This window comes from Ctenopharyngodon idella, chromosome 2 (genome assembly GCF_019924925.1).
Source record: "Ctenopharyngodon idella isolate HZGC_01 chromosome 2, HZGC01, whole genome shotgun sequence".
Lineage (NCBI taxonomy): Eukaryota > Metazoa > Chordata > Actinopteri > Cypriniformes > Xenocyprididae > Ctenopharyngodon > Ctenopharyngodon idella.
In genome coordinates this window covers 31,151,229-31,169,102 of record NC_067221.1, presented here as the reverse complement: position 1 = coordinate 31,169,102, position 17,874 = coordinate 31,151,229, and the positions used below count along the sequence as shown (strand labels likewise).

General features: G+C 36.7%; 2 protein-coding genes across 2 annotated transcripts; both read right to left on the bottom strand.

Moving 5' to 3' along the window:
- Positions 1-3,036: 3,036 nt before the first annotated feature.
- Positions 3,037-7,028, bottom strand: foxf2a (forkhead box F2a). Its single transcript, XM_051876731.1, has 2 exons — positions 5,236-7,028; positions 3,037-3,960 (listed from the first exon to the last, which is right to left on the bottom strand). The coding sequence occupies exons 1-2, from the start codon at positions 6,215-6,217 to the stop codon at positions 3,791-3,793; spliced, it is 1,152 nt and encodes a 383-aa protein (XP_051732691.1). The 5' UTR covers positions 6,218-7,028; the 3' UTR covers positions 3,037-3,790.
- A 3,141-nt stretch (positions 7,029-10,169) lies between these two features.
- On the bottom strand, positions 10,170-11,761 carry foxq1a (forkhead box Q1a). Its single transcript, XM_051876864.1, has one exon. It carries the CDS (start codon positions 11,557-11,559, stop codon positions 10,654-10,656), a length of 906 nt encoding a protein of 301 aa, XP_051732824.1. The 5' UTR covers positions 11,560-11,761; the 3' UTR covers positions 10,170-10,653.
- Positions 11,762-17,874: the final 6,113 nt, after the last annotated feature.

The window sequence follows — 17,874 nt, the reverse complement described above, 5'->3', positions numbered from 1 at the left end:
AAAAACAAAAACAAACACATACATAGCCTACAAAAATGTACTGTAAATCCATAGACAATATCAACTGAGATTAGCTGCAACGATAAATGCAATGACGCAATTGATGCAATGACCAATGAATTGTCCCCAGTTTCTATTTTAGAAAACTAAACACCTTAATAATAATATTAATATTAATAATAACAACACAAACATAATAACTGCTGAAATATTTCTTAGGGAAAGCGTTTCTCGGGTGAGTCGGGGCGCTCGCGGTGAGAACAGCCGCAGCTGCAGGCCCACTGAAAGCAGCAATGAACACGTTTTATGTGGCCAGGATTGTAGCTGTACCTGTTCTGGCCGGTAGGTGGGACTGTCCGCCAACAGGTTCAACAAACCGTCATTGAGTCAAAGGCCCGAAACATCCACCATTCATTTAGAGATCCCCGTGGGAAGGGGAATTTGCAAAAGCACCTTTGTAATAATGACAGTTACAGCTAATGAAATATTGTAGTAAAACCGTGGTTCATTTTCGTAAGGGAAGCACAGTGTGTAACACGTTTTTCTGCGCTTCAGAAGCTACTGCAGATCAGTTTTTTACTCATTTGTAGATGCTTTTTAAGGCAAATGCTCGTCACACACAATCACAGTTTAAATTCACTCCATTTATTAGTCTTTAGTTCAGTGAGCTTCACATTAGCCTAACGGTTTGATCGTTTATTTTGTCACCCGTTGCCAGTTTTAAATCGGTGTGTGACGGAATCTTTGTCCGAAGATGGCGATATTTCGGCAGAAACAGGTGAGACGTCCTTGATCTAAATCGAGTCATTATGAGGCATTGACATTTCCTCATTAAATGTGAATAACGTAATAAAGAACACATTTCCATTAACTTAAATGTCCACTGTGGCGCTTCGTCCTGTATAAGCAACCACCTAGCGACCGCCTAACACTTTATAGCAACCACAGATGATTAATTCACTCTGATCAACTGAAATTGACATGACAACTGCAGTATAGCCTGTACTTTAAAGCAGGGGTTCTCAACTCTGGCCCTCGAGATCCACTTTCCTGCAAAGTTTAGCTCCAACCCTAATCAAATAGGCCCTACACATGAACAAGCTAATCAAGGTCTTCCGTATTAGGCTACTAGAAAGTATCCTTTAGGCTATGTTGTTTATTCATGCTCATTGCGTCATTGAATGGCTGTTTCCATCAACTGAATTAGCTTATAATTTGTAATGAATGGACAGTTGATCAGCAGACACGGTATATACAGAGAATACAATGACAACGCCGATTCAAACTGTGTAGTTTTAATTTTTAAGTAGCCTATAACACAAGTGACAAGCAAATTTGGTAACACTTTACAGTAAGGTTCACATTAGTTAAAATGAACTAATAATGAACTGCACTTCTACAGCATTTATTAATTTGTTAATGTTGATTTCAACATTTACTAATAGGCCTACATTATTAAAATCTTGTTAACATTAGCTAGTTAATGCACTGTGAACTAACATGAACAAACAATGAACAACAGTATTTTTATTAACTAACGTTAACGAAGATTAGTAAATGCAGTAACAAATGTATAGCTAATGGTTAGTTCATGTTATTAATACATTAACTAATGTTTAACTAATGAACCTTAATGTAAAGTGTTACTGCAAATTTTACTAAAGCGTTCTGAAGCGTTCTGTTTCTACTGTATTAAAGTGCGAATGAATGAACAGCATAATTATTTTGTTTGAATATGCTTAGTGCTATGTAAGACTTTAAATTCATGCACTTTTTAAAAGTAAAAATTTAAGTAGGCTAATATTAAAGAATTTTTTTTTTTTTTTTAAATTACTTGTAAAACAGGTTTAGTTAACAGTAGAGTGCACTTTTTAAGTGTCAAATATCTTAAGACAAGAAAGTTTATTATAAGATTTTTTGGTTACACTTTATTTTAAGGTGTCCGTGTTACAGTGTATTTATACATTTAAGTACTGAGTAATAATAATTAACTTCTTGTACTTACTATAGGGTTAGGTTTAGAATGAGGGTTTGATTAGGGTTAATTGCATGTAATTATGCATAATTTATAGTTATTAATACAGTAACTACATGTAACGTGTAACAACGACACTGTAAAATAAAGTGTTTTTTTTTTTCCCCCTCACAATAATATTAGAAAATGTTTAGTTTTAGTTCTGTATTATTTTGAGGGACAATAATATACACAAAGTAATTTAAATAAGCTTCAATATATAAATCGACCTAAACCTATTACTTACAAGGCCAATGCAAAAATTATCTAATGATTACACATTATTATGAATTAATTTGTATTTGCATTTCACAGTATTTGATGTAACAGTAGATGGCGACATTGCACCACGTTTAACTTTTAAAAATTAAGTAGGCTAGTTCTGCATAGGCCTATATGAGCAATATGGATTCAGCTGAGAAAACCTCGACGCGCTTTAGAGACGTTCTCTATTCTTTCTGCTCGTTGATAATTCGAGTAATAATCAAATTCAGCTATATGAAATGGCCCCCGCTTTTATTTGATTGTCTCTGATTTTATGGGACTCGAATTCCGTGCTTGAGTTTGAGATTTAATTGAGAAATTTGCTTTTATACGTTTTATTTATTATCTGATAAAAGTATGTATTATGGCGTAGATGCGCCTTCGATCGAGTTTTACTAAACTTACTGTGATTAAATTGGTCATAAATTTGTCAAAAGTGTGACTTACTTTGTCAAGGTTATGTTGTCTAATGTCGTATAGTTTCATCGTTTATTATATCTTGTATCCATTTTTACCTACTACCTGTTTATTTTACAACAATCTAAGAAGGACGTTTTCTTTACTCTTGAAGTGCGTATTTGATTCTGAAGAAGCCAGATATTCCTATTTCTAAAATGTACAATTTTAAAGGCAATTGCATAAATAAATACAATAAACTAAAATACTGATGGTTCAAATATTTTGCGTTTTTTATCCAGACAAACAATTAACTCATTTAAAAATTAAGCAATAAATAAATAAATACACTTAGCCTACTGTTTTTGAGAATACATCGTTTTATTGTACTGTACATAAATGTTTTGTCAACTTGTTAAACTAACAAAAGTGCAATCATTATTATTCTATTATGGTTTTCGTAGGCCTTTTTCCTTTTACACAGGAAATTACCCACAGACCTACACATTCACCCCTGAAAATATAAGAGGTGGAATCATCGAAGAGCTGTCAAAAAGAAACACACATAAGGTTTAGACAAATAAGATAATTTGTATTCAAGTGGGTTTGCGACACGCATCAAATCCCACACCACTGAACTGTAAATTCTGTATTTCGTGGTGTTGCTGAGTGCATCTAAAATAACAAGTTTTAATTTTACTACGACTTTATTATGCTCACTTATTGAGCACATTGCCCTCTCATCCTTATTGAATTCATACAAGAGATTTGGCTATTGATTATGGACTGGAATAAAACCGTTTTGTTAAACAACGTGTCTCCTTATTTATTTGCAGATGTTTCGAGGTTTTTCCAATATAGTAAATATATTTCATAAACTTTCCAGCACACTCTCGCTCCCTCTGGAGTCCTCAGTTCCGATCAATTCATTTCTTCCTTCATGGTTTCTCTCAGTGAATACTGAGAGATAAGCGGCTTCACTTTCACGTCTTCCATTTATTTTATTTATTCTTCGTAGAGAACCGTGCATCAAGCACACACAGTCTCGTAACTTGCGAGCTCAGTCCGTACTTTAGATGTATTATTCTCCCCCTCCCCTGCTTGTCATAGTTTAAATTACATAACGCACGGCTTTACATCTTGACAGACTCCTTGGTGATGATGAAGCTGATGATGATAATAGGATCCACTGGTGGATGGATGAAACGACGTTATACCGTTGAAGTTCAGCACAAAGTCTTTTCTGTCACAGACTGGCGATGAGTGGCTTTGGTATCGAGACATTCCTAGAGACGAAAATGAAAGAAAAAAAAAAAAAAAGAAAGACAATTATTAATATATTGCTAAATTAATATCGCCAACGAAAGTACGCTTAATTGTCATTAATTGTCTTTAAGCGCATGCACGAGTTTATACTTTCTATCAGTTTACAGCAATTTAATATTTTTTTTTTATGTTTAAAAGACATGCTCTTTACCGGCACAAATGATGTATTCTAGTCATTTCAACGCCATGTCAGTCTTTAAAGAACAATGGCACTGTTTTTTTTTTTGTTTGTTTGTTTGTTTTTTGTTTTTTGTTGTTTTGTTTTTTTGTTTGTTTGTTTTAATACCCATTAATGCGTTTGTTTTAACGCATTAATGAAATTATAGCAATTATTCACGACGTGTTTGTTACATTTTCTTTTCATTAACATTTTTTAAATGATTTTAGGTTACTTTTTTTTTTTTTTTTTTTTTTTTAATCACCTAAGCCTCATACAAAGCTTCACATGTAAGACAGTCCGCACTGACTAAACTGAACCTATCGAGGGATGTGCGTGTTCATTACCGATCCACTGGCAAAGACGACATTGTTTTCGTAACCTTAAAAAATGATGGAAAGAAAATTCCCAAACAGCGCAATAGGGCCTTCTGCGTCATACATTTGCTATTTTCCTAATTAGACTGTTTCTCCAAAACAGCATTGCAAGAAAATCAACTTGAATTGCCACACACAAAAATTAATTATTAAAATCTGTCTAAACGCGCCCTTAACACGTTTAACACGTTGGCTAAAACATTGTAGGCCTCTGAAAATAATTTACTTAATTTTCCTAATTTGAGGGAATAAAAAGTAGAATGATTGTACAGTACAGATGTGATTGTAGGTCTGGCTCAAGGAATTTACCCATTCTTTAAATACTATATTGTATTATTATTGTAAATTAATATCGATGAATAGGTAAGCTATAACGAAAACAATAATTGTAATAAATTGTAGGCTATAGCTTATTAAAAGCAAATCGATACGCTATGTTACAAAATATAGCCTATGGGCCTATAGGCTAGGCTAAATTGTTAAAACAGTGCTTTTTGAATACAAACATGATTTTAACATCGATATGTTTGCGTGCTTATATTATGTTGCATTTAGCCAGGCTTCTTAGTTTAAACGAAAATTTATTTAATTATTTATTTATTTATTTATTTATAACAACAGCAGGCACACTAAATCCTGATAAACTTTATATGCAGATATTAAACCGAGACATTTTAAAGACTATGCAGTGGCGGCTTTACCTGAGATGTCGGCCGAGTCTCTGCCGTTGTGATGGAGATAGCTTTGCTCCAGAGAATACGGAGGCATACTCGAGTGTAATCCAGAGGAGGTCGGGCTGCTGGAAGTTAGTGGCTGCTGTTTAATATAAGGAGACACGCCTGATGAAGCCCAATGTGCCGAGGCGGCTCCATACGGCGAATGGCACTCCAGAGAGCCGCTCATCGCCGGGGGTGAGTGAAGCGGGCTGTTGCTGCTGTCTGGGCCGTACTCGCCGTTGGAAGCGACTTGGCATGCCGTCATGTACGTGGAGCCCGGACTTGGTGACATGTGTGAGACATGATGACCTGCACTAAGGCCATCGTATCCCGCGTGAACGCCAGGCACCGCGTTGGTCATCATGTCCAGATTATAGCCATTGGCGTGGCAGGCCAGGGACGAGGAGGGCGACTGGAAGTCAAAGTTTTGCGGCAGCATGGAAGCGCCGAAGCCGATTCCGTTCATCATGCGGTACATGGGTTTGAGAGCCTGACATTTCCTTCGGAAACCGCGGGGCCTGCGTCGAAAAGAGCCCTCCTCGAACATGAACTCGCTCCCGGGGTCGATGGTCCAATAGTGGCCTTTACCCGGCCGCCCGAGGCCCTTGGGAAGTTTGATGAAACATTCGTTGAGAGACAAATTGTGTCTGACAGAATTTTTCCAGCCCTGGTAGGAACCTCTAAAAAACGGGAAGCGAGCCTGGAGGAACTGATAAATTTCACTCAGCGTCAACCTTTTGGTCGGAGAGCTCTGTATCGCCATGACTATAAGAGCGATATAGGAATAAGGTGGCTTTTCGGGGCGCCTCATGCCCGAATTGGACTTTTTGCCTTTGCTACCGGTCGCAGCTGTGCTCTCCAGCACTGTCTGTGTGCTCTGAAGCGCCGAGTGCATACCACTGGATGTCGGGCTGGATCTGAGGGGAGGCGGCGGGTCAAGCTGCTGCTGAGAGCTTTCAGTCGTCATTGCTAAGCCTTGCAGCCTAAAGGAAGCTGAATGAATGTAAAACGATAGGATCAGTCTTGAAAAAGATTCAGTCAAAAGCACCTCAGGCTATAAAATAAAGGAGAAAACTATAGGTACTCCAAGAAAATCTCCCTTAAAAGCCAATGACTCTTCAAGGCGGCCGAGGTCAGTGTGCCAAAATTCTGCTCTGCTCGCAGGACGCGCTCCTCGTTGAAGCCACCAGCTGTGTGTCGCCAGGGTAGCGACCCCTCCTTAGTCTCTTGGTGGCCATCGTGAGGACTAATCCTTTAAGAGAAGGAAACTCAATGCTCCAGAGTCCTCTGGCGCAAAGACGTGCGGCCAAACAAAACGCGACCACCTATCAATTCGTAAATCTCTTTCTGCCCCCTAGATCCCCACTAAATTCCTCCAAGAAATCTCCTCAAACTGTGGAGACCCACCCCTTTCCATGTCTGGCATACCTCCAGCTATCGGTCTGGCAGGAGGCTGTGCAGAGTCCGAGTAGAGAGACTCCCCACCTCCCCTCTGACAACCTAAATACACGCAATAACGCCATTTATCAAGCCTAGTCCGACATTTCAATCAACAGCGCCACACGCCAAACACCGGGGCGAAAGCTGTCAGACCTCCAGTAATTAATGGCGTGTTTTGGTGAGAGTTCTGGCACTAATAGATGGGAGGCTGAAATAAAAAACGCACTTCTAGTGAGTGGCGCGTTCGTATTGCTCGCGCGTTTGACCAACGAAAGAACAGCCGTATAACGTGCGAAGTAAGAGTTCGTTGCTTCGTCAAAGAGAGAAGAATGTGAGCGCGTAAGGCAGTGACCTGGTTGAGCATCTCGTCAAGTTAAGCATGATGGGGGTGGGCGAAAAAAGTCCCTCTCCAAGTGTATACAAGTTCTTGTAAAGGGCTGTTCTGGATAAATGATTTTGACATGAGTGGAAGCAGGCTTTTTCCATCAGCCGCTGCGCCAGTGCTCGGATACCACACACAGCGCAGTGTCAGTTTACCGTCCCGGACCCCGATCATCCCCCCTGAGAGGAGAACTAATTAATTGTGGAAAATGAGCTTAATTGGCCATACGAAAAAATCTCCAGTGCAAAGCAACATCCATGATTATCGTGAAAGAAAAACAATAATAATAAAAAAAAAATGTCCAAAGTCACTTGAATTCATTTTAATTATTTAATTAATAATTTCCAACAAACTTAACAATCGATGCCGATTAATAATCTATTAATAATAATAATAATAATAATAATAACAACGACAACCTGTTTTATGCTTTACTAAATAGTCGGTTCTATAATTAACGAACTTTGTTTTATTATCATTGCACATAACAGTGATTATTTAAAACAATTCTCTGTGTGTCTATTTATTTACTCTGTAAAATAATCGATTCTGGTGAGAGCCTCTTAAAGTTTAAACATCAGGCCTACACTGCAGTTTTGGCTTCGTCATGAATACACGCGCTGAATGCTGTGATTCCGAAGGCAATTTTCACGACCATGTCTCATAGGCAGAAACAAGCAGCCTCACATTTTTATCAAAGACAACAAAAGGATGTAAAGATAAAATCAGCCCTCGTCATAACAATAAAGGTAAAGAAAATAATCGCCCCAAAAATTCCCGGCAACATCAAACCCACTATCCCTGCTGCGTTCAGGATGCACGCTTGGCTTAGAAAAAGCCGTACTCGGTGCAAAAAGAAAAATACGTGAAAGTCTTTGAAGGTTTAACGCCACAGCCTCTCGTTGTGGGGATAATATTGTTGTACTAGACTGCTGGATTCCTCTACTGTTGTTGGTGACCTTTTGACTAAGGGATACAACAAATTGACGTCGAGCCTGGGAGGCCGTATTTGAATGCTGATTGGCACTGGTCAGAGCTGTCGATATTAAAGGATTTTGCTCTCCGCGTGACAAGAGGCTCTTCGGGGGACGGATATTTTCAGTTCTGAGCAGAAAATATAAATATTGAATTGCTAAATATATCTGTGTCCGCTCTCGGGGAAACTCTGCGAAGAAAAAAACAAAGCACCGAGTTCTCGAGGCGCCTACGAATGACGAATGTTTCTCCCCCTCACAAGTCCAACAACTTCAGCAATTGTTTAAATTTCAATCAAACAAATAAACTGCACGATAATAACAAAGATTACGCTCTTTAGGGAATTGCTGACGTGGGTTTTAATTTCCCCTGCATCTTCATCTTGATATGTAAAAAAAGGAACAACAAACAAATATGGACACCTATTAAAATGTAGTCCACAATCTTTTATAAAATAATGTCATTTGAACATGTGAATGAAATTTGATTGTAATAATCTTGTGAATGAAATCTGATTATAAAAATATTGATTCTGAAATATACTTTTGCCTGTACTGTGCTGTTATGTAGGGTAGTAGACGATATATTATACATTGCCTCCTGTAGGTTGCAGTATAGTCTCTCCAGTTGATAGCCCTTCAAAACACCATAAATGGCAACAGGCCTTGTCAGTTTGACTGGTGGCAATGACTTTCTCTTGACGTCACATAACATAATACGTAGAAGTTGAGGTCGATTTTTTATTTTTTTTATTATTTTTTTTTTTTATTTTAAAGATTGCCATGAGGTAGTGGTTTGACGAGAGTGTCATGATGTCAATTTCAATTATTTTACTAAGGACATTTGTGACTGTAATTTATTTAGTGTAGACACTATAAATGACTCACATACATGGACATTTGATTTACTTATGTGGGTTATGCTCCTGTGTACGCGAATGCTAATATTCACATTTGTACTGCTTAATTCATTAATTCGCCAGTTGATCGTGGATTCATAATTCCTCAAATCGGTCTGCTTTTAAGGACACCCCCCCCCCCCCCCCACCCCCCCCAAAAAAAGTCAGAGTCTGTACGATACTGATAAAGATATCGAACTGATTAAAAAAGTAATAAACACATACATAAATAAAATAAAAACCGAACGAATCTGCAACAATAATAAAAACAACAAAACTACTTATATTACTAATAATAACAACTCAATTTTGTTCAACATGATTTTGTTTAACACGATGAAAAGTATTTGACATATGTTTAAGGGGCATGCTTGAGAGAAGGACAAGGAAAGATTCATTTTTACAAATTAAGCATCTTATGGCTTTTAATATCTTAGTAGGTAAATCACTGTACTTGGCCTTGAAAACTGAGTGATGTCGTCTTATCTTCAGGACCGTGGACAGCTCGTGGCAACGTATGGAACTTTTTCATCCTGCGTCCCACTGGGATCTTATTTCAATATTCACAGCTTCTGCAAATTGAAGCTGTTTTATCTTGTTTTTGTTGTCTTTCACCAAAGTTTCAAAATTGCCACGTTCTCAACGTGCTCAACTATTGATATACTGTACTAATTTTAAGGATACAAATGGGAAGTGTGAAAACAATCAGAGGCGCCCAGACATTAAGTGCATTATAACACGAACAGCTATAAAACTCACTGGTTATTGAAAACATTATAACATCTACATTTTATGATGATTTGAGAAAATAAACTGGTAAGATTACAATAAGGTTCATTAGTTAAACATGAGTTAATGTATTAACTAACATGAACTACCCATGAGCAATACATTTGTTAATGTATTTACTAATCTTCGTTAACGTTAGGTAATGAAAAAGCAGTTGTTCATTGTTCATGTTAGTTCACAGTGCATTAACTAATGTTAACAATATTTTAATAATGTATTAGTAAATGTTGAAATTAACATTAACAAAGATTAATAAATGCTGTATAAGTGCAGTTCATTATTACTTCATGTTAACTAATGTAGCCAACTAATGTTAACTAATGAACCTTATTGTAAAGTGTTACCAATAATCTTAGTATTTGCACACATGACAGAATTCACAGGATATCTTTTGAAAACCTCTGACGATAAAATTGACTGATCAATCAATTCGTGTTTAATTTTAAAGAATGTTTTATTATTCAATATAAAATGTGCATGCATTCTGTCAGTACATATACATTAATTCCAGTTAACGAGATTGATGCAGGAGCCTCACTTTTCATATAAGAACTCAAACTGAGTTTGTCTCTCGAATAGTTCATCTTGAATAGTAAATCTGAAATGAATACAAGCCTATCTTATTTTACTTTTATAAGAATCGTTTGAGGCACCTGGTTCAACACACTTAAACACAAATGACAAATAAATACATTGAAAACAACTTAGAACAACACAACCGTTCAGTAGCACAATAAAAATAGTATATTAAATAGTTCACAACTTTGTGTTCACTCCTTTTCATTTTGCATAAAACTTTCCGAACGATTTACCAAAAGGCGATTTATGCAGGCGGATGAAATGTGTTTTGCAAAATGTCTTTGTCAAGTCACAAGTGCTCAGAAAGTGCCGAAGTTCCCCACCCAAGACCCACCCAATATTATGACAACAAATAGTCAATCTTGAACGGGCTATATGCAGACGCTGGCACGGGTGCTACTGCTGTGGTGTGTGGGATCGAGAGACAATCGGATGTCAGCTGGAAAGGGAAAAAGTCTCGTTGGTGACGGTAGCTGATGGCAGGGTCCTCGGGGGACCCGTAGGATCGAAGCACCTGCGTGTGAGTGAGAGCGACAGGGGAGCCCCGCATGACATAAGGCAACATGTCCACTCCCCCTTGCCAGGTGTCAGCTTTGTGAACGGGGCGTTCCTCTTTCCTGAAAGGTCGGCTGAGGATGCTGTCAATGGCGAAAGAACTCGTAAACTTGGCGCTGGAAGGAGGCGTAACGATAGAGTCCCTGGTGTCCACTGCAGCAGCTTGGCTCGGCCCCTCTGGCTCCTTGCCTGTTTTTTTGTTGATGCGCTTTCTCCTTCGACGAAACACTCCGTCCGCAAAGGTGTATTCGCTGTGCGGATTCAGCATCCAGTAGTTGTCTTTGCCCCACGGTCTGGAAGGATCCCGAAGCACCTTCAGAAAGCAGTCGTTTAGAGACAGATTGTGGCGCACCGAGTTCCTCCAGCCGGTGTAGCTGCCTCTAAAAAACGGGAACTTTTTCATGAGGTAGTCATTGATTTCGGCTAAAGTGAGACGGCCCGAGTCCGAGTCCCGGATAGCCATGGCAATCAAAGCGATGTAAGAGTACGGGGGCTTGGGTCTCCGGGTATAGGGCTTGCCTTTGCTCTCAGCGCCCGGAGGAACAGGTGCCGGACTGTGCGCCACGCAGTCTCCATCCGAGCCCAGCTCTTCCTCCGCAGACATCGGAGACGGGATGCTGCCCTCTGCGTCGCTGCAGAGCTCCACGGGCTTGGAGTCGTAGTGACCCCCACAGAAAACTTCCAGCTTCATTTGCAGACGTGACTTTGTGACAATTTTAACTGTTCCCACAAGTCTCTCTGCTGAAAAAGTTCCCCAAAAACTCGAGAAAAAAAAGTCACTTCAGAGCTAGAATAGCCACGCGGCGCTGTCAAACACAATCCCAAGTGTGAGAGTGACAGGACCTGTACCTGCTGCAGATAAGTGCACTTAACATCCCGAGCGGGCGCTCAGCTGTCTAATATAGCAGCTCACCTCCGGGTATGCCTACAGGGGGCGGGGCCTCATGAGCTGTCTTTAAGTCTTAAAATCAATCTTACAAAAACACACAAGGATCATGCACACCCTGTTTTGAAATAAAGCGGTCGAGCATATGTGGACAAATATCATTTAGACTTATGATGAATTACTTTGTTGATTTCAACCGAGTTTCGTCACAGTAAGGTGGGTTCACCTGCGTCTTTGCTCACCTTTGCGCACTCCTAGAAGAATTTCTTGTCGGGAAACCAGGTGGCGTGCGTTTATCAGACATGACACAGGTAGCCGTGCAGTCAACAAAAGCATTTACGTATAGTCAGTACAGTCCTGATTCTATAAAATAATTAGAATTGGCTTAATCATAAGGACAAACCTGTTTTGTTTGTGATCTTTGCTAGACTTTTTATGGTGTTGTATTTATTAAGTTTCAACATATTGTAATAATTTCCCAACATTTTTATGTCAGTTTAGATGTGTCAATCACATTACTTGTTAGAGCAATGGCAAAGAACAACTGGTTGATTACAGTAAAGGAGGATATTTTTAAAACAAAGTAAAAAAATAAATAAATAAAATAAATAAAAAAACGTGATACTGTTTAGCATCTTTCTCATACACATATATTGAATTAATGATGAATGTCATACATGCATGTAAATAAGATAAATAAGATAAATTCAGTGTAAATGATATAGGTTTCTTTTAATTTCCCTACATTTAGGAAGCAGTTTTAAAACTCGAGTTAGGTTGCATCAAAGATTTTATTCTTAAAACACTGAATGGACAAATTTTGATCTATGTTGTGACTTAATGCATACCAATTAAAGACATTTTATATTACTTAAGCAAGCAAAATGTGTTATGAGTTATGCTCGAAACATGTATTATGCAGTCTGGTGTAATGGTTTCATATACGTGCACTCTTGGAAAAAAAAGATTCTAAATAGAACCCTAAGGTTCTTGACTCAATTTTAAAGAAAACATTATGCCAAAAAGTTTCTATATAGAGAAATGTCTTAAAAGGTTAGTTCATCCAAAAATGAAATTTCTGTCATTAATTACTCACCCTCATGTCATTCCACAACCATAAGACCTTCGTTCATCTTTGGAACACAAATTAAGATATTTTGATGAAATCCGAGAAGTTTTTTATCCTCTATTGAAAGCAATGAAATTACCACATTCAAGGTCCAGAAAAGTAGTAAAAACATTGTTAAAATAGTCAACGTGACTACAGTGGTTCAACCTTTATATTATAAAGTGATGAGAATATTTTTTGTGCGCAAAAACAAAAACAAAAATAACGACTTTATTCAACATATTCTTCTCTCCCCTGTCATTCTGCTAAGCTATTTACGTTGCAGAGTTTCCGTGTTTACGTCCAAATGGCAGCTCAGTATTGGCCAGCTCTGGTCACGTGAGGAGCACGTCACATGCGTGTGATGCTGACACAGGAGCCAACCAATACTGAGCCAGCGTTTGGATGCAAACACAGAAGCTCTGCAATGTAAATAGCTTAGCAGAATGACAGGGGAGAGACCAATTTGTTGAATAAAGTCATTATTTTTGTTTTGTTTTTGTGTAATTTTAACTATGTTTTTATTACCTTGCTGGACCTTGAATGTGGTAATTTCGTTGCTTACAATAGAGGATAAAAAACCTCTCAGATCTCATCAAAATATCTTAATTTGTGTTCTGAATATGAACAAAGGTCTTACGAGTGTGGAACGACATGAAGGTGAGTAATTAATGGCAGAAATTTCATTTTTGGGCGAACTAACCCTTTAACCAGTTAAACGTGAAAGGATCGTGCAATCAATTAGGCCTATTTCACTTTTTCCCCCAGTGATAAAGTATGTTTATGAGCTTTTTGAATCATAAATTTTAATTAAAAATATCTTAAAACTAAATGAATTAAAACTAAATCCATAAAATTATACTATGATGGGAACCTAGGTCATATGAATCACATGACAGAACCCTTTAAGCTTCTATTCTTGTAAGAGTGTGTGTTGAACAACTCAATAGTGTTTAAGTAAGCGCATATATATATATATATATATAACTGACTTTGGCTGTCTTTTGTTCATCAGAATGTCTTTTTAGAACAGTAAACCAGGACCTTTGTAAGGCAGTGCTGATGTCATACAGATAATAGTGACACACATTAGCAGTTATTGTGATGTTTTTCTCAGTTACACAAAAATACATACTGATATGCTTCAATGTCATGACATTAATTGTTTGCATCCAGAGAGAGAGAGAGGGAGAGGGAGAAAATAATACATTGTGACGTAGGCCTAACCTATATTTTGGGATGGAACTTACCAAATGGCTAAAAGCGCTTGTTGTATGTTCGTGATGGTATTTTTACCAGCTGACAACACAGTGGCAGGAATTCCTCCGCTACACAAAGGAAGATCTGCTGCAAGAATACAGCGTTTCTGATGCCTGCACTGAACTGTAATGGGCAACGTAGCTAGACTAAATGACAAAAAAAAATAAAGGTATGCTTGGGCATTCTGTCTTTTCAAGGGTCGCATCTTGTGACATCATGTATTGTTTTTTGTTCGTTCAGATGTCTTTGGTCCATGTTGCGTTCATATTTCAGCTGAACCGCCCTAGAATTCGCTTGAAAGCGGACCGAGGCCCAACTTTTCAGTGCTTGTTTGGTGCGCACCAGGCTTTGAATGGTAGCGTTCACACTTATTCAAATGAACCGCGCTAGCAGAGCAAACACACCGGAGTTTCGTTTTATTAATCAAACCAAACCTGCCAACTTAAATTGTACAATCTGTCATCTGGGATTGTTTTTTGTTTGTTTGTTTTGTTTTGTTTTGTTTTGTTTGTTTTTTTAATAGATAATTTGTGTCATTTTAAGGTCTTATTAGCACATATCAACACCACAAAACAATGGCTACTGCATTTAATATGAGTGACATGTGAAATACTTTGTCAACACCATCTGCTTTCTGTCTGATTGTAGCGACAGTTTAAAAAAACAAAGCCATACCCTCACTCAATGCTAGATATAATACTATATATAATAAGCATTTCAAAATTTGATTTTTTTTAGGCCTATCTGATGGTGTTGACTCATGCTGAATTAAAAGAAATACACACATTTTTATGAAAAAAAAAAAAAAAAAAAAATACAATGGTTTGATACACTGATTATTTTTCAGTTTTGTCCTAGTACTCGAGAATCAGTGCTAATATGCCCAAGTACAGTCATTTTCTCTAGTATCAATGGTTTGTGATGCATTCTTTTTAAGCATTTAGAAAGGAGAAAGACCCACTGTCAATTTTAATATACTACTTTATAATGAATAGTTTACTTAGTCACAGAATCTGCTGGATGCCTGAGATACACAATATCATGCTCCATTCTCACTATTTAAGATCTGCCCATTGTTTTCCATTAATCTGTTGCCCTGAAACTCAATGCTATGCTTACTCTCACAGGTTTCATGTGTTAGGTTGGTTTGCCATTGAAGAATCCCACTCTTACCAGCTGCCTGGGCAGTCTGAACTGTAACTCAAATATTTAGATAACAGAAATCTCTCATGAAGTGCTATGCAGATATTCATTAATGTGTGAGAAGAGGTTTACACACTCTTCACAGTTGACTTATTGGATGAAGTAAAAAGATTCCGGTTCCATACTGTGTGCAACCGCAAGAATGCTGGTAAAAACACCTGCAGTACCTCATTACAGGTTACATTCAGAATAGACTTTCACTCTATATGAGACCATGAAAACAATTTAAGGGCGTGACAGAGAAAAGCATGATGATGGCATCCTGCATACAGTCCCTCGCTAATTAAAATAGATAATGAAGTATAATAAGTTCTATTGAATGTCCACAACATATTATTTAAAGCTCACCTTTACAATTCAAATTTCAAAGGGCAAGACATCTATTTAGTGACTCAAATGATGAAATGTACAACTTTAATTAGTTTTATAAATATAATTTCAAGGTTCGCTCATTTCTGAAAAGCAAACACTCAGAACTAATTAAATCAGACAAATGTCATACGGAGATTATCCACCATATAAAATGTACAACTTGTTTTTAATGAACATGAGTTACTCTAATAATGGCATTTGGGTAACACTGGACAGGTTCCATTTGTTAGCATTAGTTAAACAGGAACTAACAATGTGCAACTTATTTTTAAATGCATTATTAATCTGTTAATGTTAGAAATCGAGTTGTTCATTGTTTGTTCATGTTAGCTCACATTACATGAACTATTGTTAACAAATACAACTTTTGATTTTAAAAACCATATTAGTAAATATATTATTAAATGCTGTATTGCTGTAAGTATTGCTCATTACTTGTTCATGTTAACTACACTGTAAAAAAAAAAATGTTTTTACAAAAAAAAACAAATTGGCAGCTGTGGTTGCCAGAATAATTCTATCAAAAATACAGCAAAAAATTTAATATTTACAGAACAACCTGTACATTTCACAGTATAAAACTGTAATTTACAAACAAGAAAAATTAAATTTAAACCAGTAAATTCAAACACACACTGTCACTAAAATCTACACTAATATCTACACTAAAAAAAAAAAAGGATTTGGATTTGTTGGATTTACATGATTTAATTTTATACATCGCTTCCACATGAATCAATTAAGTTTAACAAACATAATTTGTTCATGTAACTTCAACATCATGGAATTAAGTCACATTAAGTGACCCAATTAAGTAGACTCAAAGTGAAATTTATATGGCTCCCTGACATGATTCAGACATTCAATTTCATATATTCATTTATCCAATTAAATTTCATATATTTAATGTCACACAACTAAATTATAAGACTATACTAGCTAAATAACAAACTTTTAGCTAACAAATAGCACACATTAGCATCTTAAATGCTAAGCATTAAATGTTTCTTCAGCAAAATAATTCTAACACAATTGAACATTAAACACTATTACACACTATCAAGTATCTCCCTTTCTCATCTTGCTCAAAAATACATAAAATAATTTCAACATTTACTCTCTCTTGATTGAGCCATATGCAAAGCATGCTGGGAACTAACAAGCCCCGCCCAGTTTCAGTTATTGCAACACAAATCATTCATGTAATCCCAACATAAATGGAATAAGTAAACTTCAATTTTACATATATTTAAGTGGATCGAACACAATCAAATTAAGTTGGGACAAAATGTATAGCAATTGTGTTGTTTCAGCTCATTTCAATTAACCAATTTGAACAAGCAGCAAAAATATATTTTTTTTTTCAGTGTATTTTGTACTTTTAACATATACTGACAACCACCATAATAATGCAGGTGGTAAAAGAGAAAGCACATGAAGAATCATGAAGAAGTTCATCACAAGTAGCTTTTTCCGCAGGCAGAAGTATAGAAGGTGAACAGGGTCATTCACGCAAACTCAAAACACCATCATGGTAACACACATGACACTTGAATAAGGCAATAAACATTCATTAAACAACAGAAGATGTAACATAAAACCCAAATGTGCATAAATGATAATAAAAACTATTAAGAAACATGATTATTTAAACAAAATACCTTCAAATGTGAAGTGTCATGAAGGGAATTCTGGGAATGTCAGTTTATAGTTTTTGATTGTAAATTATAAGTTAATTTGTTAAAAACTGTACAATTATCAGCATTTTATTTTAAAATTACATGAAATGTCTGGTTAGATCTTTTACAGTTTTTTCCTGTATATAGTACTTGAACTTACCATTAACCTATAACCTTTTTTTTTTTTTTTTCCGTAGTGTTTTTACAACATTTTACAGTTAAAATTACTTTTTTTTTTAAGTGTAATGTATTAGTAAACATAGTAAACAAATCTTAAAAAGTAAAGTAAAAAAAAGAAATGAAATGTAATTGTAAAGTCTTCCCGAAATTTGCATAATTTCACGCAAAATAAATGCACGCCACCTGGTTTTCGCTACTTACATTTTTTAATGAGCATAAGATTTTGGATCTTATACTGTTATTTCTGTTACTTGAATGTAGTTCATTATAACTTGGCCGAAATCATAATGTGAAATGTCAGAGGCAGAGTTATTTTTC